Source organism: Pygocentrus nattereri, chromosome 11, assembly GCF_015220715.1.
Source record: "Pygocentrus nattereri isolate fPygNat1 chromosome 11, fPygNat1.pri, whole genome shotgun sequence".
Lineage (NCBI taxonomy): Eukaryota > Metazoa > Chordata > Actinopteri > Characiformes > Serrasalmidae > Pygocentrus > Pygocentrus nattereri.
Genome location: NC_051221.1, coordinates 33,907,920 through 33,930,046, shown reverse-complemented (window position 1 = coordinate 33,930,046; position 22,127 = coordinate 33,907,920). Strand labels below are relative to the sequence as shown.

At 38.6% G+C, this 22,127-nt stretch overlaps 1 protein-coding gene across 1 annotated transcript; it reads right to left on the bottom strand.

The window, feature by feature from the left end:
* Positions 1 to 10,306: 10,306 nt before the first annotated feature.
* Positions 10,307 to 21,793, bottom strand: LOC108432656 (overexpressed in colon carcinoma 1 protein). The gene is made up of 6 exons (XM_017706643.2): positions 21,559 to 21,793; positions 15,686 to 15,710; positions 13,305 to 13,340; positions 13,133 to 13,212; positions 11,159 to 11,201; positions 10,307 to 11,059 (listed from the first exon to the last, which is right to left on the bottom strand). Exons 1-5 carry the CDS (start codon positions 21,599 to 21,601, stop codon positions 11,197 to 11,199), a joined length of 189 nt encoding a protein of 62 aa, XP_017562132.1. The 5' UTR covers positions 21,602 to 21,793; the 3' UTR covers positions 10,307 to 11,059; positions 11,159 to 11,196.
* Positions 21,794 to 22,127: the final 334 nt, after the last annotated feature.

Genomic DNA, 22,127 nt, shown 5'->3' with positions numbered 1-22,127 from the left:
TGATATACTTCATTCATACAACTTTCATTTGTATTGCTGCTCCCTGATCTGTACAGTATCTATTACATCTACATGTCTATATTTGTATACGCATGTGTATATAATAACCTACATTCATATTACTGCATATCTCACTTTATGTATGTGTTATGTATATATGTATATTATATACTATATATTCAATATGTACATTCCTGTATATAAACATAATACACAGATAGATAGATACATATAACACTGCATATATAACACTATATTTTATATTGTATGTCTCATATTTTATATTACATATTTCACATTTCACTTATACACACATGTATATAACAGTTATATTTATGCACTGGTCACTGTTACCACCGCACTTTATGTAAATAATGTTATATATTGCACTTCTGGTTAGATGCTAACTACATTTCATTGGCCCTGTACTTGTACTCTGCACAATGACAATAAAGTTGAATCTAATCTAATCTAAATCTAATCTAAACAAATCCACAAATTAGCCATGACAAAACACGAAAACGTGTCTGATAGCTTTATAATTTGTGTAGCAAACAATCTTACAAACATAACAATTATTTTGCAAGTCATGTTGCATATTAGAAAAGTTCCCAATGTATCAAATCCCAGCTAGGAAAAACCAACATAGACTAGAATGCCTGGCCACCAGCAAAACCAGCATATGTTGTGTTTTGGATGATGGTATGCTGGTTAACCAGTAGGATCGTGCTTGTTGAGCACTAGTACCAGCATAAACCAGCATAGACCATTTTAGACCGGCATGGAAATCTTAATCCTAATCTGATTTTTATTCTCAAGTCACACCAAGGTAGGTAACATACAATTGATGCAATGCACAAAGACAAACAAATGGGTGGCTAAAACAAGCAAACAATGATAGCATACATACAACATAGCATACACTTACTTTTAGCTGACACTTTTGCTCAAAGTGACTTACATCCACCATCTGCAGGGACAAGTCCTCTGGGGTTAAGTGCTTTGCTAAAGCGTACAATGACAGTAAACATCAGCTGGGGCTGAATCCATGACCTTTTGAATTATAGCCAAGTTCAACTGCTGCAATCATGCAAACATAGGCCAGGTTCACCAGAGGTTACGCCACAGAGGATCTAATCAGAATGTATGTAGAATGCTAATCCAGCATCAGATTTTGCACATTTTATAAACTATATTATACTTTATAAACTACAGTAACTAAATGGAAAAGGATTGTATACTTGCTTGGAAGCACAGTCATACAAGGAGCTCTGGAGCAGCAGCAGAAAGTATAATCATTGTTTTTTTAATTGTGGCACATTGTGGTAAGAATCTGGTGCTATGGACTGGCTTCCACAATGGCCATGTATAGTCTGCAAAGACCACCGCAGAAGATTTCACACCATTTTATAAACTCTAACAGATTATTGGATGACAGTCAATGTTTGATAACCCATTTTAAGGCCTCACCACTTATACTTGTAGTAGTCATATATAAAACATGCAATATATTTAAAATTTCCCTCAGCATCGCAGCTCAGCCAAATCCAAGAAGGAAGTGCAGTCAAGCAAATTTAACTCTAATTTCCCCCACTGCTGTTTCTCTTCTTTCAGTCAGACTGGCATCCGTATGGAGCTCTGTGGTCTAATCTTACAAACACAGTGCTAATAAGGAGCTTGATTAGTGTATAATGCTGCCTGGCTGGGTTTGTGTTGTGATTAACGCTGCTGCAAAGGCCTGTTTAGCTAGATTAGTGAAAGCCAGCCATTACTGCCAATCAGAATGCATTTAACTACACGCCACTCTGCTGCATCTGTCTGTTTCAATGGGGTTTGGCTCAAAGAACCATTTCCAATTTGTAATTGAACTCAACAAGAATATCTGGTGCCATTGCTTCTTCTGAGAGAAAGTAAAGATGGGCAGATCGATACTAAAGTATCTTTGCATAAAAGGTAAACTGAATGCTATTTAAATGAAAATGTGTCTATAGAAAACAGGAAAAAAGTAAATAAATGTATAGATATTTTGTTATATTTATAATATAGATTGATATTTCTCATACGTGTAAAGCTTTTGATGATAGGTGTACTATCAAAACAAAAAAATTCTTGGATGTGTTCAACAATGCACAACAACTGTTTCGCATTGTTAAAATTTCTTAATGTACTTATAGCAAACAAAATTACTTTAACTCCTATTAGTTAGGGGTGTTTTTTTCTTCTCCTGTGAATTTGCATTAGGGAAAAAAGTATTTGGAGACCCCTATTAATTAGTGAGTTCAGGTGTATAAAATCAAACACACTTCCATGCAATCTTATGATAAACGTTGGCAGTAGAATGGGTCATAGGATGCCACCTTTGCCACAAATCAGTCTGGGAAATATTTGCCCTGATAGATATGCAAGTGCTATATTGTGAAATGGAAGCATCTTAGAGCAACAACATCTTAGCAGCAAAGTTCTAGTACTACCACTAGCAGTAGTGTTACTGTGTGCAAAAATCACCTGTTTCCTTGCTCACTACCAGCTCCTGCTTCTGGAAGCAACATCAGCACATAAACTGTGCATCAGGAGCTTCATGAAATTGGTTTCAATGACCAAGCAGCTGCACACAAGCCTAAGAGCACTATGTGTAATTCCAAGTGTCTGGAGTGATATGTGCTATAAAGCAAGTGGCCACTGGACAGTGGAAATGTGTTCTCAGATGAATCACACTTCACCATCTGGCAATCTCATGGATGAATCTGGGCTGAACGCTACCTTCCAGAATGCATAGTGCCAACAGTAAAGTTTGGTGGAGGAGGGATAATAGTCTGGAGGTGTTTTTCAAAGTTTGAGACCCTTAGTTCCAGTGAAGGGTAATGTTCCTGTTCCAGCATGTCAGTGCCTCTGTGCTCAAAGTGAGATCCATAAAGACATAGCTTGACAAGTGTGATGTAGTGTAACACTTGCAAAGAGCCCTGATCACAACATTACTGAACACCTTCGGAAGAATTGTAGCATTAAGACATTAAGACCTTCTTGTCCATGATCGATAGTCATATATAGTATATGGATATATTTACACATATATAGATACATACATATATATTCAGACAAATATATATATATATATATATATACACAAACACACACACACACACACACACACACATACATATATACACACACACACATACATATATATATATATATATATATATATATATATATATACATACACTGCTCAAAAAAATAAAGGGAACACTTAAACAACACAATATAACCAAGTAAATCAAACTACTGTGAAACAAATCAAATTGTCCACATAGGAGACAGCACTGATTGACAATCAATTGCACATGCAAATGGAATAGACACCAGGTGGAAATTATTGACAATTAGCAAGACACACTCAATAAAGGAGTGGTTCTGCAGGTGGGGACCACAGACCACTTCTCAGTACCTTTCTGCTTTCTGGCTGATGTTTTGGTCACTTTTGAATGTTGGTGGTGCTTTCACACTCGTGGTAGCATGAGACGGACTCTACAACCCACACAAGTGGCTCAGGTAGTGCAGCTCATCCAGGATGGCACATCAATGCGAGCTGTGGCAAGAAGGTTTGCTGTGTCTGTCAGTGTAGTGTCCAGAGGCTGGAGGCACTACCAGGAGACAGGCCAGTACACCAGGAGATGTGGAGGAGGCCGTAGGAGGGCAACAACCCAGCAGCAGGACCGCTACCTCTGCCTTTGTGCAAGGAGGAACAGGAGGAGCACTGCCCTGCAAAATGACCTCCAGCAGGCCACAAATGTGCATGTGTCTGCACAAACGGTTAGAAAACGACTCCATGAGGATGGTATGAGGGCCCGACGTCCACAGATAGGGGTTGTGCTCACAGCCCAACACCGTGCAGGACGCTTGGCATTTGCCAGACAACACCAGGCTTGGCAAATTCACCACTGGCGCCCTGTGCTCTTCACAGATGAAAGCAGGTTCACACTGAGCACATGTGACTGACGTGACAGAGTCTGGAGACGCCGTGGAGAGCGATCTGCTGCCTGCAACATCCTTCAGCATGGAAGCCGGTTCAGCACCCAAACCCTTTTACTATGGAACCATGCTATTGTAATACATGCAGACAGTGATTTGTCATCATCTTGCTGAAATACACAAGGCCTTCCCTGAAAGAGACATTGCCTCGATGGCAGCATATGTTGCCAAAATATGTATCTAACGTTCAGCATTAATGGCACCTTCACAGATGTCCACGTCACCCATGCCATGTGCACTAATGCACCTCTATAGCATCATGAATACTGGCTTTTAAACTGTGCGCTGATAACAAACTGAGTGTTTTTTTTGCCCAGAGGACACAGGGTCCATGAGTTCCAAAAACAATTTCAAATTTTCTTGGACCACAGGACACTGTACCACTTCACCTCAGTCCATCAGGTGGTGTTTCTAGATCTTGTTTACAAATGGTTTTGTCTTTGCATGGCAGAGTTTTATTATTAAATTGTTGCACTATTTTCCCACAGTCTTTCACTGAGTGGTGAATCCATCCCCATCTTTGCTTCTAAAAGACTCTTTTTTTTTTTTGGTTGACAAAGCACTTCTTGTAAGTCGCTCTGGATAAGAGCGTCTGCTAAATGCTGTAAATGTAAATGTAAATTTTTATGCCCAGTCATGTTAACCTAATTAGATGTGAGATGTTCCACCAGGTGTGTTTTTTTTTAAGCATTACAAAACTTTACCAGTCTATTTTCGCCCCATTTCATGCCGTTTGGATCAACATGTGCTGGATTTTGCTGAATTCAGAAAGAATGATATCCTTCTTACATGCACAAAAACAGTTTTGGTGTTGATATGTTAGTCTGGGTAATCAATTATTTAATATGAGATCTAAAAGGAAATTTGTGCTTTGACCTGCACCTAAGAGAAAGTCCTACAAGAAGGAAGCGTTTTTCACAGACTTTTTCTTGGGCAATGCTGACACCTGCTGCACAACATTGAAAAAGCTACAAGTTTAAACGACTAAACATACGTAAAGTGGAAAACATATTATATATGTTCTTTCAGCTATGTACTACTCAGCGCTTACATATGGAAAGGCTTACATTGTATTACTATTACCTTTCTGCACAATGCAGTCTTTATCCCTCAGCTCGCTTATCAGCACCACTGATCTCTCTCAGTAGCAGCAGAAGCAGAGCATGGGAAGGGATAAATGCCACTCTTGATTGATGACTGCAGTGAAAAGCAGAGCAGGCAAAACGGCTGCAGGAGATGATTGTGTTATGAGAGGGTGTGTTTGGTCATGTACACCACACACCATAAACACACTCACAGACACCACAAACCTCACCCACCTGTCTTCATCTCAGTGTGTTTTCCACTGGTCATGTATACATGCCTGTGTGTGTGTGTTTGTAATCTCCTCATATCAGCCTCAGTTCTCAGCGATCCAGTTTCACCATGGTGCAGATATTTTCCCAGCTGCTCCCATACTGCGTGGGTATATTCATCCCTGTCCCTGGACATCTCGTTACTGAGCTTTGATCAGAGCCCTGAAGTCCCTCTATTACCCAGAGGAACACCCTGATGAGCCCACTGGAGACTGCAAAAGGTGTTCTGACCTTTGCAAGGAAAAGACGTTTATCTCTTACTCTTTAGAAAAACAGCCTAGTTATTGATCACTTGGTCAAATATATCAGCCTTCAGAGGAAATTGGTTTACTGGGGGAAAAGCTTCTGGGAGAATGATTGTCTTAGTGTTCATAATTAAATGTGCTGCTAGAGGATGCTCTTAACTACAGTGAAAAAAAATGGTGCATTGAATTTACTTCAGAAGGGTATTTCAGTTGAACATGAATCTAAAATCTTTCAGTTTCACAATTTGTTAATAATTGTGTGAATATACATGTCAGCTTATATTTCATTCCTGGGGAAAATATGTTTTTAAATCAAGCAAATTCTCTATATTTACTTTTTACTGCTAATATACACAAATAAACACACTAAAGTAATCCTTGCCCATACATTTATCTCCTTTACCTTTTTATTTATTTATTTATTTTATGTTTCTACACATTGTTATATTTTAAGTACAGTACTGTGAAAAAGTCAGAGACCACCCTTCATTTATTGAATTTTAAGTTATAGGAAAATCCTGCAATTTCAAAAAACTTCAATTTCCCCCTGGGATCAATAAAGGAATCTGAATCTGAATCTGAATCTGAAAAAAAAATCCAGGCATGAGGAAGTAAAAAAAGTCAAAAGTCTGTTGCCACATCTGTCATTAAACTTTCATCTTTCATCAAGGAAGGATTGCAGATTAAACAAGCTGCTGGTGTTCTCCGAACAACGGACTGACCAGCCCAGAGTCCCGAACAACATCACTGAATGTGTTTGAATTTGTGATTGGGACTTGGATTGTAAGAAATGGAAATTGCAACAAATGTCTAAGACTGAGCTTTGTAGGAGTTGAAAAATATCCCTGCAGATTTATTTGAAAAACAGAAAGTAAGTCTCCTGAAAAGAATGGACACTGTAAAATGGGAAAAATGAACACACTTAAACTAAACTAATAAAATTAGATGTAGCTGTTGGAGATTTTATGTACAACCCCAATTCCAATGAAGTTGGGATGTTGTGAAAAACATAAATAAAAACAGAATACGATGATTTGCAAATCCTTTTCAACCTATATTCAATTGAATACACTACAAAGACAATATATTTAATGTTCAAACTGATAAACTTTGTTGGTTTTTGCTAATATTCACTCATTTTGAATTTGATGCCTGCAACACGTTCCAAAGAAGCTGGGACAGGGGCAACAAAAGACTTGAAAAGTTGAGGAATGCTCAAAAAAATGCCTGTTTGGAACATTCCACAGGTGAACAGGTTAATTGGAAACAGGTGAGTGCCATGATTGGGTATAAAGGGAGCATCCCTGAAAGGCTCTGTCGTTCCTGCTTATTTCAGCAAGACCATGCCAAGCCACATTCTGCACGTGTTATGACAGCGTGGCTTCGTAGTAAAAGAGTGTGGGTATTAGACTGGCCTGCCTGCAGTCCAGACCTGTGTCCCATTGAAAACCTGTGGCGCATTATGAAGTGCAAAATACGACAACAGAGACCCCGGACTGTTGAGCAACTGAAGTTGTACATCAAGCAAGAATGAGAAAGAATTCCACCTACAGAGCTTCAAAAATTAGTGTCCTCAGTTCCCAAACGCTTATTGAGTGTTGTTAAAAGGAAAGGTGATGTAACACAGTGGTAAACATGCCCCTGTCCCAACTTCTTTGGAACGTGTTGCAGGCATCAAATTCAAAATGAGTGAATATTTGCAAAAAACAATAAAGTTGATCTGTTTGAACATTAAATATCTTGTCTTTGTAGTGTATTCAATTGAATATAGGCATATATTCCTATATGATCATCGTATTCTGTTTTTATTTCTGTTGTACACAACGTCCCAACTTCATTGGAATTGGGGTTGTACTACTCTGTTCAATTTTTTTCTGTTATTTCTGATGATGTAAAACATCACTTTTGGGTGTTTTAACTGGAAATTAAATTAAGGGTGGTCTCTGACTCTTACACGGAGAATTGTGAACTCTTATCTTCCACAGCCCTCTCTGTAGGCCCATTCCACTCTCCTTTTTTCCCCTAGGTAATAATAAGCCATAGGATGTGGACACACATAAGAGCTTAAGGAGTTGATATATTTAACATTTGAAATTTCACTTATATTTCATTGTATCACTTTCAGAAAGGATGATTCTATACCTGATGGACCATCAAAATGTTTGTCTTCATGTAGTGCCTGCTTGTGGTTTCGTGCTACGGCCGGCGCACCCAAGAATAGTTTCAGGGAACAGAAGGTGTAAACTGTGCCAAAGTAGAGCAGTATGTCCTCATAAGACTAGACTAGCTAACTTCCCTTTAGAGACTGATCACACTTCATCATGCATAAATTACAGCAGTATTCAAATCATAGAAAAAAGATGCAACCACTACAGATTTCCATCATCTCTTTCCTTCAAAATCATCTGTGATTACAAACAGTAAGTACATTATTAATTCTGTTCATTCAGCTAGCAGTGAATACACAATCCAGGCCTGTGTGGGTCTGAGCTCCAGGTTTTACTGAGTTACAGTAATGCTCTCATCAGTGCACAGAAGCAGTTTTTCCTTCTAAATCAGGCTGAAAGTCTGCCATTCGTCCTTTTACTCTGTACAGTAATGTATACTGCATTACATTCCTATGTTAGAACTTAGTGTGCTGCACTAAATATGGTCATAGTCGGTCTAGTAGTTTGAGACACTTGATGTACATTTGATGAAGTAATCTATTCCATTCTGAGGTAGAGTGATACCTCTTGAATTGTTAAATCTTTGCCTTATATAAACTGAAGATCTGCAGCCCATTTACTGCAACACTATAAACATGTTCCCACCTAACACTGTGCAAAAGTCAGAGACCACCCTTTATTTATTTTATTTCCTTCATTAAATTAAGACAAATACAGACAAAAAGGGACTCCTAAACAACATGCAAGAGCTGGTAGACCAACAAAATTAAAACAAAACAAAACAGTAGTTAAATCGTTCATATGTGAGAGAGAGGAGAAAATCAAGCTCCACTCTCAATTCAGATCTGACAAAAAGTGTCAAGAAGCTGTTACTGAGAAAAGAAAACAGACAAAAAAAGAAGAACATCTGCAAATCAACTAAAGAAGCTGCTGGTGTTCTAAGTACAACGGACTGACCACCCTAGAGTCCAAACTTCAACATCACTGAATGTGTTTGGGATTATTTGGATCTGAAGCAGAAAATACAACCAATTTCCAAACTGAACTTTAGAAAAGTAGAAACACATCCCTGCAGATTTCCATGAAAAACTGAATGCAAGTCTCCTGAAAAGAATGGAAGCTGTAATAAAGGCAAAGAGTGGACCCAGTTAATACCTTGTTGTTGAGGTTTCTGTGTGAATTTCTCTTCAATATATTTTTTCCGCTTGTTTCCTTTTATCTTTCCCTCACACTGAAAAAGAAAAACCTTACATTTACACAATAGTCATTTTGCCTGGAAAGAAACAAATGAAAGTTGGTCTCTGACTTTATTTCTGTGTTTATATACACCTTTCTGAATTAAACACATCAGACATTGTTACTGACTGCTATAATGACAGGAAATAACAGAGATCCTGTGTTTTGAGTTATAAACAGTCAAATGTGTACCTTCTCAAAAAGAACCATCTGCTGATTGCTGCCTTTGCTATTTCAGAATAAAAGTGCCATCCAGCTGTTCTAATCGTTAGCAGTCTCGAATGTGTTCATAGGGTTGCAAAGCATGAACTGCACATTTTCCGTCTATGAAAGTCGAAGACTGAATTAAGATAACTAGAATAGAATTTACAACCATTTGTCACTGTGTTTGCACACTATGAAATTAGACCTTTGCATTTAACCCATCTGTGCAGTGAAACACCCACATACATGCACACTAGTGAACAAACACACTAGGGGGCAGTGAGCCCACTTGCCCGGAGCAGTGGGCAGCCCTATCCATGGTGCCCGGGGAGCAATTGGGGGTTAGGTGCCTTGCTCAAAGGAACTTCAGTCATGGACTGTCAGACAAGGGGATCGAACCGGGAACCTTCCAATCACAGGGCTGGTTCACTAACCTCCAGCCCACAACTGCCCCTACAACTATAGAGGTATATCTCCATTTAAATCAACATTAAGAAACACATGAAGCCACCTTTACTCTTGAATAGTGGACTAATCTGTGTATTGCATTAGGCATTTCAAAAAATGTGGTTCTCTCTTTTCAAACTATTCTCTGTGTTCTCATTTTTAGCACACTTTAATGGCTGTATTCCTGAGGCTATAAAAACATGAAAATACAATTGCATCATTCCTTATAACACATGCTTAAAGAGTCCATACTGAAACTTCAGCTTATAGGTCTTATAGGAGAGCAATCAGACATATATTTAGCTTCTATATGTTGAGACATATATTTAGCTTGTCTTATAAACTAGTCAGACACGTGCTTAGCCACTATATGTTAAGACACATAATAAGCTTACATGTCTTATAGCAAACTAATCAGACACATATATAGCTACTATGTGTTAAGACATATATTTCACTTATATGTCTAATGGTAAGTTAATTATACATATTTTTAGTTACTACATAGATTTGTGTATTATGGGAAACTCTTCTAGACTTGCATTTTTTCCAGGAAACCTTTCCTAAATTCTCTTTCTCTGTATCAAGAATGTGTACATAAACAGACAAAATGAAGCATAGAGCTATTCAAATCTCAGATCTTCATTATACATAGTCTGTGGTGGACACAAACAATTTAACTTACAATCGCAAGTCATGTATTTGAAATGGTATAAATACAGCAAGAAAGTGGTACATATATGTCTATAAAATTTCTTACAATATTATCTATTTCAAAATAGCTCATTTGTACTAATGAGGTGATGTGGTGTATATTAATGTTTGATCATGAATGCTGATGAAAACCACTTCGCTTGACAGCTTCTGTGAAGACATACATAAAGCTGGACTAATGTTTCACTTCATACAGTGATAGTAACCATCACTAAAAGCCGCATACAGCTGTAATCCTCTGAGCTAAATGTCTGTGTCCTTAGATGGCTTTGCTATAGAGCTATTGTCCTACAATAGAGATGCAGGTAAGTCTTTTATTGCAGAGACCCGGAGCTGTTTGGGTGCTGACGTGCCTTCATCGCGGTCAAGGTTCAGGAGTGTTCCTGAGTTGTGAATGCCCTGCCATGTTGACTCCACTGCCATTTAAATGCCAGGATCTCCTCTAGGGCTGCTGTTTCCATTCCTAGAAACCTCTCTGAGCCCGATAGAAAACACAGTCAGAGAGAGATGGTTCACTCACAGACAAGCTCTCTGAAGATCCACACAGAACCCCACTCCATATAGGCCCATCCGGAGGAGTCATTTTCAGTGATCGTCTGAGTGGATATCAACTCTCAACCTGTCACTAGTCCATAAAAAGCTCCTGTGTTTACATAGTTAACTGTACATGGGAGAGAAAAAAACACATGCTAATGAGTGCACAGTCACTGTAATTCCTCCAGGCCATTTGCATTATGGAAATGCACATAAAGTGGCCTACCTGTATTACGCTTTCCTGCTGTTCCGTTTTACAGTTTGCTAGTCTGAAAGAGAAGGAAAGGCTCATCAGTGCTTATGTGAGTTGATGAAGAATATGAGATCTGATTGAGTCTGATTTGAGATTTAGCAGATGCCACTAATTGGTAGGCTCATGCACCACGGGGACTGTCAGAAAGCTTGTGTGTGTGTGTGTGTGTGTGTGTGTGTGTGTGTGTGTGTGTGTGTGTGTGTGTGTGTGGAGAGACTGTGTGGAGAGACTTCCATGTTCTCTGGAAACCTTTTAAAAAGTCATTAAAGAGATGGTGACAGGCCATGTGATGTGGTCAGGGCACACACACACACACACAAGCACACACATACTCATCCACTTCCACACCCTGCAGTGTTTTAAAACACTAATTAGCTCCATCTGGTTCAGTGAGATCTTTTATGGGCTGCGCTTCACTACTATCAAATAAAACTGCGCCCTCAGTAAGTTAAGCACGTAATTTACATCCAAAGGTATGGACCCTGTTCATCCCGTACTGTGCAAAACTCAGAGACCCCATTCATATATTTAATCAAAACAGCCATTAAGGATAAGTTTCATTTTCAGCACCAGACAAAAGCAGAAAACACACCTTAATATTTAAATTATACAGAAGCATAAACAATTAATTATAATATCATATTGTTCAGTATCTAATGTGTCCACTCTTTGCCTGCCTTTATTACAGCTCATGTTATTTTCAGAAGTTTGTTGAGTCTGTTCAGTTTTTCAATGAGAAGTCTGCAGGGATATTTTTCTACTTTTCTAAAATTGTATTTTCTGTTTCTTCTCACATTCCAAGTAATCCCAAACAGTGATGTTGAGGTCTGGAATTTGGGGTGGTCAGTCCATTGCTCTTGAAACACCAGCCGTGGTGGCTTCATTTCAGACATAGTGTTGGATTTTCTTCTTACAGTGGAAGGATGGACAGAAAGACATGTGGAGTTTTTTTAGATCTGAAGCAGAAGTGAGCTTGATCTTTCTCAAAGATGAAAGCTTTAAGTGCTGTTTATCCGATAGTGACAATTTTGCTGGTTTATCACCTCTAGCATGTTTGTTAGGAGTCCCATTTCTCTCTGTATAATGGCCATTTTTACTTGAAATATGGTGTTTTGCACAGTATTACATGTCTAGCAAACCCCTAGTGTAGGCCACTTTGACTCTTTGAAGCTTTAATTGCTTCATTCCAGTCCCATTGACCAGATAAACGGTGTGGCACATTGTCTTTCTGATCATCTTGTTTCTGCAAAATATGAGAAGTTCCCTCTTACTACAGCCTTAGCATTTAAAATATACAGTTTTTACAATCTACTCATAGGTTAGACAAAGACAGGTGGTTTCGAACTGCGTGCAGCACCAATTCTTTGATAATTGCTGTGAAATCTCATTATTAATGCATATGAGAAGTGTAAACTATCAAAAACAAAGATCTTATTATTTGAGGGTGTCATATACATGCAGAAGATTGTTCCTCTCTAAAGTGTCTAAATGTAGTTTTATACCTATTTGCATTTGACTACACTATTGTCTACAATGTCCTTGTATGACGCAAGGCCTCAAATGTGTAAAGTAATAGTGAAGGTACATTAAATGTTGACTCAATCAGCGCTGTGTCTGTGTTGTGTAATCGAGTGGTAATGGCATACAGAGCAATACCACTCTATTTTTCCATTTCACTGAATTATTATGGATATTCAATTAAGCCATGCTTTGGCCCTGTTCACACAATTAATGCTGAGAACATCATTTTAAACAACAAAGAGAAAATGTAAAAGTGTTTAAGTGCTGAGTCTTATACAGTTCTGCAGTTTGATACACTAATATCATGTTTTCTTGCATTAGGCTTCATGTATGTTTTTTCTTGCTGAAAGGCTACACTGTCACTGAATAATCACATTTCTCTTATGGTGTCTGGATTCAGAATTATGATCTGGCATTCAGGCTTACCTTTCCGCGTGGATTTAGACTGGCTTGCTGCTACTGTGGTCAGATCTGTCGGTAGTCCAACATACACTCCTCCATAGTTCCTAAAGGAGACACACAAAGTCAAACACACTCCCTCTCCTCTGAGACTACAGCAGCTTTACTAATGTCTCTATTAGAGGAACCTCTCACTGACCTTCTTTTCTCATCATCTGTTGAGGGCTCTTCAGTCCTGTTTCAAGAGAAGAGCTTGTATTAGTTTTTAATCCATCCCTTTATCCATCCATCCATTCCTAAAGTTAATCATTCATCCTTCCATTTGTCAATTCACCCACCCATTCATTCACTCATCCATTTATATGTTCATCCATCTGTTCCTCTGTCCATCTGTCCAGCTACATAACCATCTAGGCATCCATTCATTTATTCCTCCAACCATCCATGTGTCCATCTGTCTCTATAGCCACCCATTCAGCCATCCATTCATGCATTCATTAATTCTTTGATTAATCCATTTATTCATCCATGTGTCCTTCTATCCATCCATCCATTCATCTATCCAGTCTTCCATTTAAGCATTCATCCTTCCATTTGCTAATTGATCTGTTCATCCATACATCTATCAATACATCCAGTTAACCATCCATCCATTCATCTATCCAGTCTTCCATTTAAGCATTCATCCTTCCATTTGCTAATTGATCTGTTCATCCATACACCTATCAATACATCCAGTTAACCATTCATCCTTCCATCTGTCAATCCATCCATCCATTCATCTATCCATTCTTCCATTTAAGCATTCATCCTTCCATCTGCTAATTCATCTGTTCATCCATACATCCATTCATCCATTCCTCTAGTTAACCATCCATCCATTCATCCATCCATCCATCCATCCATTCATCTATCCATCCATCCATTCCAGTTAGCCATTCATCCCTCCAGCTGTCATTTAATCTACCCATCCATTAACACATCCATTTCTTTATTCATCCGTCCATCCATTTGTCCCTCTGTCCATTCATTCATCCAACCGTCCACATTTCCATCAATCCATCCATTCATTAATTCATCCATTCATCCATGTGTCTATCCATTCTGACATTTAAGCATTCATCCTTCCATCAATTCATCTATCCATCTATTCAGTCATCCATTTATTCATACATCCTTGATCTTTTCCTCCATCCATCTATCTAGCTGTATATCCATCCATCCAGGCATCCATCAATTCATCCATTTGTCCCTCTGTCAATCCATCCATCCATTAATTTATCTATCCATCTGTCCCACCCATGTTCATCCATGTGTCCATTCCCTCACCTCTCAGTGAGCCATTCATCCATCTATCCATTCATCCAACTGTCCCTACATCCATCTGTCCTTCCATTCATTCATCCATTCCTCTGTCTTTCTCTCCATCCACCAATCAATTCCCAGATTCATCCATTCATCCATTAATTTGGGTAAATTCAAATTGGTCCATCTATCCATCCATTTATCCATCTATACATTCATGCATCTTATCATTCGTCTATTCACCCATATGTCTTTCAATTCATCCATCCATCCAACAATTCACCCATCAGAAATGAATCTGCTATTGCAGTGGCATTAAGAAGCCCATCCTGGGGTAAAATATGATTGAGGAAAATTCACTCATGCACAGAATAGAACACAGTGTTGTGGTACAGGCTCAGTGTGCTGGTGTACCAGCAACATTATGAAAAATCAAAACTGCATCCTGCTTGTGACAAAATATTACATTTGTAGAGACTTTCAGTCATCATGCGCTCATTGGCTACTCTGAGTGATTTGCCATTAGGCGAGACATGTTTCATGTCCAGTTCAGAGTTAGAATTGGAAGGTCTGTTCCCACAGCAGCATCTATGTGGTGGTGTCAGGGGCCTCTCTGAGATTAAATCCTAGTGCTGATGTGCTGAGTGCTGGATAGTTCAGTAATTAGTGTTGATTGGCCCGGGTGCATTCAGAGCCCTTAGGAGCTATAGTGGAACACACGTAGGAACATCCGTGTTTACCATCGGGGAGAACACAGGCTGGAGCAGGCTGATTAAATCTCTCTTAGGAATTTATTTTAGCAAGCGTCTTGGTGCCTGCAGAGATAATCTGGATATGTTGTGTGTGAATGCATGTGTGTATGAATGAGTGTGTGTGTGTGTGTGTGTGTGTGTGTGTGTGTGTGTGTGTGTGTGTGTGTGTGTGTGTGTGTGTGTGTGTGTGTGTGTGTGCAAAATTAAAACATCACTAAAGAGTCTCTGATAATCATTATATCTAACAGCTCACCCGGTATTTGTCATCTTTTAAAAACAATCTTTTAGTAGTTTGAACTGTGAGCATGAGGACCATTCAACAGCAGATACTGATGTCCTTCAGTTTAATTCTTGTAAGGATAACACAAGGTCATGAAAGAACGACTCTTGTGGAATAAATTTTCAGTATACGTTGAAGTCTCTGCCCTAGATCTCAAGTTACAGTGTGAAATATCACATCTTTTAGTGTCTTATAGAGGTTTCTCCTCATTTGTGATATTTTTATACAGAAACTGGCACTTACACATCCTTAGCAGCCTCTGCAGGACCTGTTAACAGGAAAGAGAGAAAAAGGAAATTCATAATTAATCACTTCTCAGAAAAAAAAAAATCTTTGTCTGGAAATCATATCAGCTGTAGGGAGAGTGGGACACAAACTAACACAGAGTACACTGTAACATGATATTTTATGTAATTAAACAGGCAGAAGTAGAACAATTTTTTGTCAACATCATCCATGAATTTTGTGAGCAATCAGATATTATATCAGATACAGCAATATATATATTAGTACCACTCTAAAATAAGACTATAATTAAAAAGAGTTTATGAACAATTTGAGATTAACTCATTAATGCTTTTTAATGGGATATTATTAGGATATAAATGCTTTAAAACAATAAGAAGTTATAACATAGAAATAAAATGGGCAACAGTAACCTATTAAATATGAATATCTAATGAAGCTGACAGGTGAAAGTAACAAAGACAGACAAAGTAAGTCAAGTATCAACAAGATCTACTGTTTAACAGTTTAAATGAACGTGGGCACACTATAAAAAGGTCACCGTTGCCTGTTTCATGTATGTGTTATAACTGCTTATTAATGATTTTATGGTGTTTGTGATCTAATTAATAACCACAAATAGACCCATTTTAAATAATCCTTAAACCTTTTATAAGGGTGATCTGATTTTAATGTGGTACTAATATTTTATTTTGTACCATAAAAGTACTTTTTCTTCATCAAATGTTTAAACATAGTTATGTGTAAGTCACAGAATTCACATTTATATCGTATTATAATATGTGTATTATCTCTGACCTGGTGTCTATACTATAGCACTATTTTGAAGCATGTAAACAACTCACAGTGAGAGAACATCAGGCTGAGATACAGCCTCCACACAGTGGGGTTAGCTGTAATACAGTGTTACAGCTAAAGGTCTTTACACGGTGAGCGTGATTTATTCATGTGATTTGTACTGTAAATTAATTTGAGCAAATGTACAGCTAACAATATCTGGCACACCCAATACAATTTTTGGAGAGCTTCATTTCATTCAACTTCATTTTAATCACCCTCTGTTTAAATTTTTGTGAACTTTTGTTGGCGACATGAACTCACTGACCAAATATTGTCATCTCTGGCGTTGACATGACAACAACCAGAATGACGGAGCAGCTGTGTTGAGAATCATTTATCACGTTCTTGCCAAAATTTATGTAAATGAGCTGAGTGGTGACCAATCTAATTGTTTATATGTGGTACTGAAACTGGATTATGTCATGCCCACAGTCACACGGTGAAATTGAACACTGAAACTCACACAGAGCAGGAGATATAAAGGCTGACAAAATGTTATTGATTATTACTTTAAATTTGTATTATTTTTAAATTTGCTTTGGGACTCCAAAGTGGCCTGTAACTGTATGGGCTTTCTCTCTTTGCACCTCAACCTACGTGTGTTTGAGGCCAGTTTTATCTCACTGTAATGAAAATAAGGCGATCACTTAACCCTTGTATGGTGTTCATGTCTGTGGGACCCATTTTCAATGTTTATCAAAAAAAAGTGTGATTTATTATTATTTCAATCTTCCTTGGCCTTATAACACATTTGCATTGACTTCACACTGTAAACCTCCTGTGTGAACCCAAGAAGTATAAAAGTGTGGAGGTGCTGTGTCCCTTTACTCTGTTCTCCTCCTACATGGCATGCTGTTAGTGTGTGTGTTTCTCTGTGTGTATGTGTTTGTGTATATATATGTGTGTGTGACTGTGCGGGTGGACAACATGCACAGGCTGCTGGTTGGCTCCAGCTGCTAAAGGAGAACCCTACACTGACCACTTGTGACATTTTAAACATCTGGTATTTTACATAAATTGTTATGGCTGTAGTGATTGATTGAATAATGCAGTGGGTCCACAAGACCACTGAGTAACAAAAACAACAACACCACACAAGGGTTAAACAGTGCAGCTTCTTCAGGTTCAGAAAGTATTATTATTATAATTTTTATCAGATGCAATCCTGAAATCAGGACCCCCAGCATCCTCATTTCCCACGTCTCTGTCGTTCTGTGAGGAATACAGGAAATCTTATTTGCTCTTGAAGACATCCTGTATGATTGTTTTGTGCCTTGTCTCATGTAGACATCTCATGCTGCATCTCAAAAACCAGCTCAAACTGAGAGCTCCAGAGATCCAAGCAGTAAGTGAATGAGATCATGATGTTACAGCTCCCGAATGAGGTGGACAAACTCTCAATGCTCTTTTCACTTTTCCAGAGTGGACAAGTAAACACATTTGATAAGCAAAGGACCTTCTCATAGATATTCTGCCTGTCTTTTTTCTGTGCAAACAACTTGGTGAAATAAAAAAGTTGCGTCATGTTCGGTGTGTTTAGCTTTAATACCAAAAAAAAGTCTGACTAGTCTGCATTTTTATTCAATTTTTTGCGTCACATTCAGTTTGTAACAGCCTTAAGTCTACTGAATTAGACAATGAGAGGATTCCATATCCCTCCATATAAATTCAAAACTGTCAATTTTTGGAAGTTTTAATTCATAGATTCATTAAAAACTGCTACAGCTCTCATGCCAATAATAATAAAAAATGTATTCACTATATTTGCCATATATATTTGCCACTCTCCTTTCACTAATCATATTTATTTGGATGTATATCTTTATGCATTTAGGTTGGAACCTAATCTGGTTCAAACAACATAAATTTTAATTAAATTAACTGTGTTTTATGAAACTTTTTTGTGGCTGTTTAATCAGCCCCTCTTTCTGTTACAGTTAAATCCACCTATGTGGTAAGTTGTAATATTCGCACTCCTGACACTTTTGGCTGAACTGTTTATAGATATCAGGCATTGGAAACAAAGCTTATGTTTTAATTTAATGTGAAGGTTGCTTGCTTAAAAATCTTAATCTTGCTCAAATACCTAAATGTTGTAGGTGCACACTCTCCTTTAAATGGCCAGACTTAGTCTTCAACTTTTGTATGTGTGTGTGTGTGTGTGTGTTTGTGTGTGTGTGTGTGAGAGAGAGAGAGAGAGAGAGAGAGAGAGCGAGAGTGTTGTCTGAGCTATATAGAGGCTGAAGGACTCTTCATGCAGTCCTCTTAGTGCTGCCTCCTGCTTTAATCACAACGTCACTGTGTCTAAGAGCAGAGAGGCTTGACTTTGACTTATGGGGCAGAGCACAGTATAACCAGCATATTCTATGGTCATCATGAATCCAGATCATTTCAGCAATTTCATGCATTCACTAATGGACATATATACATTAGCGTTATAAAGTGAAACCCCAAAGAAAATAATGCCTTGTTCTCTGAAAATGGCCAACTGATGTGTCAGTCAGATAAAACAGCAATTGTATTTTTCAGTATGGTTGCACTGGCCATCAGGTTTTATTGCTTCTGATTCCTTAAAGCCAAATTTATTTATTTGCTCCTTACCTGAAGTGTGGACTTTGTGGGATAAATAAACACACTAATATGAAAAATATGGTTCATATAGTTGCAGTACTATGCCAAGGTCAGAGAGCACAACTCATTTATTTAATTCCCTGCCAAAACAGCCACTAAGTACAAGTTATTCTTTGTTTAGGAGATAGTTTTGGAGAGATTAAATACAGGATAATCCACTCCAACCAACTATTAAGACTGAACTTTGATGATGGGGAAAAATATCCCTGCTGATTTCTGTGAAAACAAAAGGAAAACACCTGAAAAGAATGGAAGTTGTAATAAAAGCAAAAGGTGCACACATTAAATAAATTTTATGTGCTTTATATTTTATATTTAGTTGCTGAGGGATCTGTGTAATTTTCTGTTGAATACACATTTTAAGTTTTTTTCTTGACTCTGAAAAAATAAAGAAATGGAGGTGACATGAAAATCTGTGACTTGAAAACACTGAAATCATTACACAGATCAGACAAATCTAAAATCATCCAGCTGACTGTTGACTGTATGTTGTTGGAGGAAATCGCTCAGTCCCAATCCCTTTTCATTCTAAACAACAAAAGCAAAAGACCCCCTCATGGGTTGCTCCTGCCCAAATGCTGCAAAGGCACTCAGTGGCTCCACCAGGTTTCAGTCACAAATTAAGATGTCCAGTAGTTTTACTGTCGTGGTTACATTTAAAAAATCAGCTAATAGCTCCTCAATTAATCTAAGCCTTGATGCTCTGGGTTCCTACTGCCCTAGTGCTACAAATGTGTGATTGTACAGTGACCCTGTGTGGGACTGGAACAGGAAGCTAAAAACTACAGAGCCTCTTCACACACTGTTCTGCCCTCCACCACAGAGAGCATTCACAGCACCACTGGCAGGACTGGAGCGCTGCAAATGCGCCTCAGAAAGTCACTCTGCCCCAGGCATCCATCATGACCAAGTAGCTTTAAGAGCCTTGACCTGCCTCTCAAACATCTGAAGAGTCTTTGTCTTCACCCATATAAACTCTAGATGGCTTATGAGTACAGTGCTTATACAGTTATCTGACTGGAAGCACAAAGAAATAAGCCACAGTTTTGGAAAAAGTCTGACATCTCCACTGTCCATCTTACAAACTCAACCCAATGTTTATATTCTGAAACAAAGAAGACCAAGACAACAGGAAGAAAGAAGAAGAAACTAGGTCATTTGTAGAGGGTCAGAAAATGTATCTAGGCAGCCTCACATAAGAAAACTAATGGTTTCTGAAGGTGAGAAAGACTGGACACAAGGCTTTCTAGGTAAAATTAATGACAGTGTTTTGAACAGCATAGCCATGGCTGGTCCAGGCTGATAAGGTCATTACACTTCAGCTCCTCTGTGTAGCATGACTAAGAACAATCAACAATTGTGCTGTAGAAAGGTTTTGACTGTTATTACCTCACCAAGACAACACATACCCCAAAGGCTTTAAGACACTGCAACACACTAACAAGTGAAAAGTGCAAGTTGCAACTCTTAAACTCTCAGCTTGTTGTTCAGTTATTTTAGGACTTATTAACTAGTAATTACCTTGAAATACTCAGTACCTACTACACATTACTACAATTATTATGAAACTGAAGGTCAGTCTGCATCTGCTAAAGTTCATTTCAGTTTAAGGTTTCAAGTCATGCAACAGTAAGCTTAATAAGCCCTCAGTGTAATACAATGGAGAAAGATTTTAGCAAACAAAAAAGTGGCTGCTTTGTCAGAACAGTGAAAGAAGTGGGTTGAACCAGTAGACAGAGAGGGGAGATGGAGGTTTGAAGGATGATAGAATTTGATTCTTTCCATTTTAACAAAATACAACATTTACATGGGTTTATATGGAGTCTGTTTGTCTAACATTGTATATTAGCCCTTTTTTCATTCTTGTCCTAAAAGTGTACAAAAACTAACACGCAAACACACGTTTAGATGCAAGTGCATGCACGCGCACACACACTGTCCTCATAAATCAAAGTGTGTGACCGCAAATACCATTGGCTCGCACAGTGGGGCTCGTGCCTGCTGAAAACAGAGCTGAATCTCCCACTGTGCTGTGCTGAAAGAGACGGAGCTCTTTTCTCTAATGGGTAACTCTCGCCTTGGCAACTGTTCTAAACATCTCTGCTCTAAACTAAAAAACTATATAAAGCCTCCTACCAGCATGCACTGCTAGCAGACTTGGTAGCTGAGACCTTATTAATGCCAGACATTGCACTCAACATTAGCTTCTCTATGAGAAAACATTTCATTCAGACACTGTGACTTACTGAAACGATCAGAGATCAACACGGCACCTGATCCACCTGCACCCACACACACACACACACACACACACACACACACACACACACACACACATCAGTGAGTGTCTAGTGTGTGTCCATTCAGAAAAAATGCTATTGAAACATTCACACACTCACCTCCCGCTGTAGTATTAGTGGCAGAAGAATTTCCACAACCCATACTGGCATCCCACTCTGACAGAACAGCAAACTGGAAAGAGTGATTCAGGACACGAGTGGCAAAAAAATGGGATGCAAAGGAAAAAAAAAGGACGACTAGAGATGGCACTTCTCTGCTGCACTGATTCCCTCACTCACTCTCTCTCCAGTGCAGCCTGGGATGGTCTGCAGTGGCACAGTGAGAGAGAGAGAGAGAGAGAGAGAGAGAGAGAGAGAGAGACGGAGAGAGAGGGAGGGAAAGAGAGATGCTCTGCACTCACATGATTTGCTGGTCTCCTCCACCCTGACAGGGTTGCCATGGAAACAGGGGGTGATGGGGAGGGAGATTAGCGAATTGCAAAAGGCCTTCAGCACTACACTGAACAATAAAGAGCAATGCAGGAAAACGTAATGATCAGTTCACATATGTCACACTAATAACCTCTGACCTGAATACAGCACTAGACATGGAAAAAAACAGACAAAACTACATTGTGTCCCACAATATCTGACCCAGCCTGATACACACTCTCACCACACAAACAGCC

Excerpts from the sequence above, each read along its gene's own strand:
- LOC108432656 (XM_017706643.2), bottom strand. The coding sequence starts at position 21,601 with ATGGGTTGTGGAAATTCTTCTGCCACTAATACTACAGCGGGAG. Across the intron at positions 15,711-21,558 it reads CACTAATACTACAGCGGGAG|GTCCTGCAGAGGCTGCTAAG; the intron begins GTGAGTGTGTGA and ends TCCTGTTAACAG. Across the intron at positions 13,213-13,304 it reads ACAGATGATGAGAAAAGAAG|GAACTATGGAGGAGTGTATG; the intron begins GTCAGTGAGAGG and ends TGTCTCCTTTAG.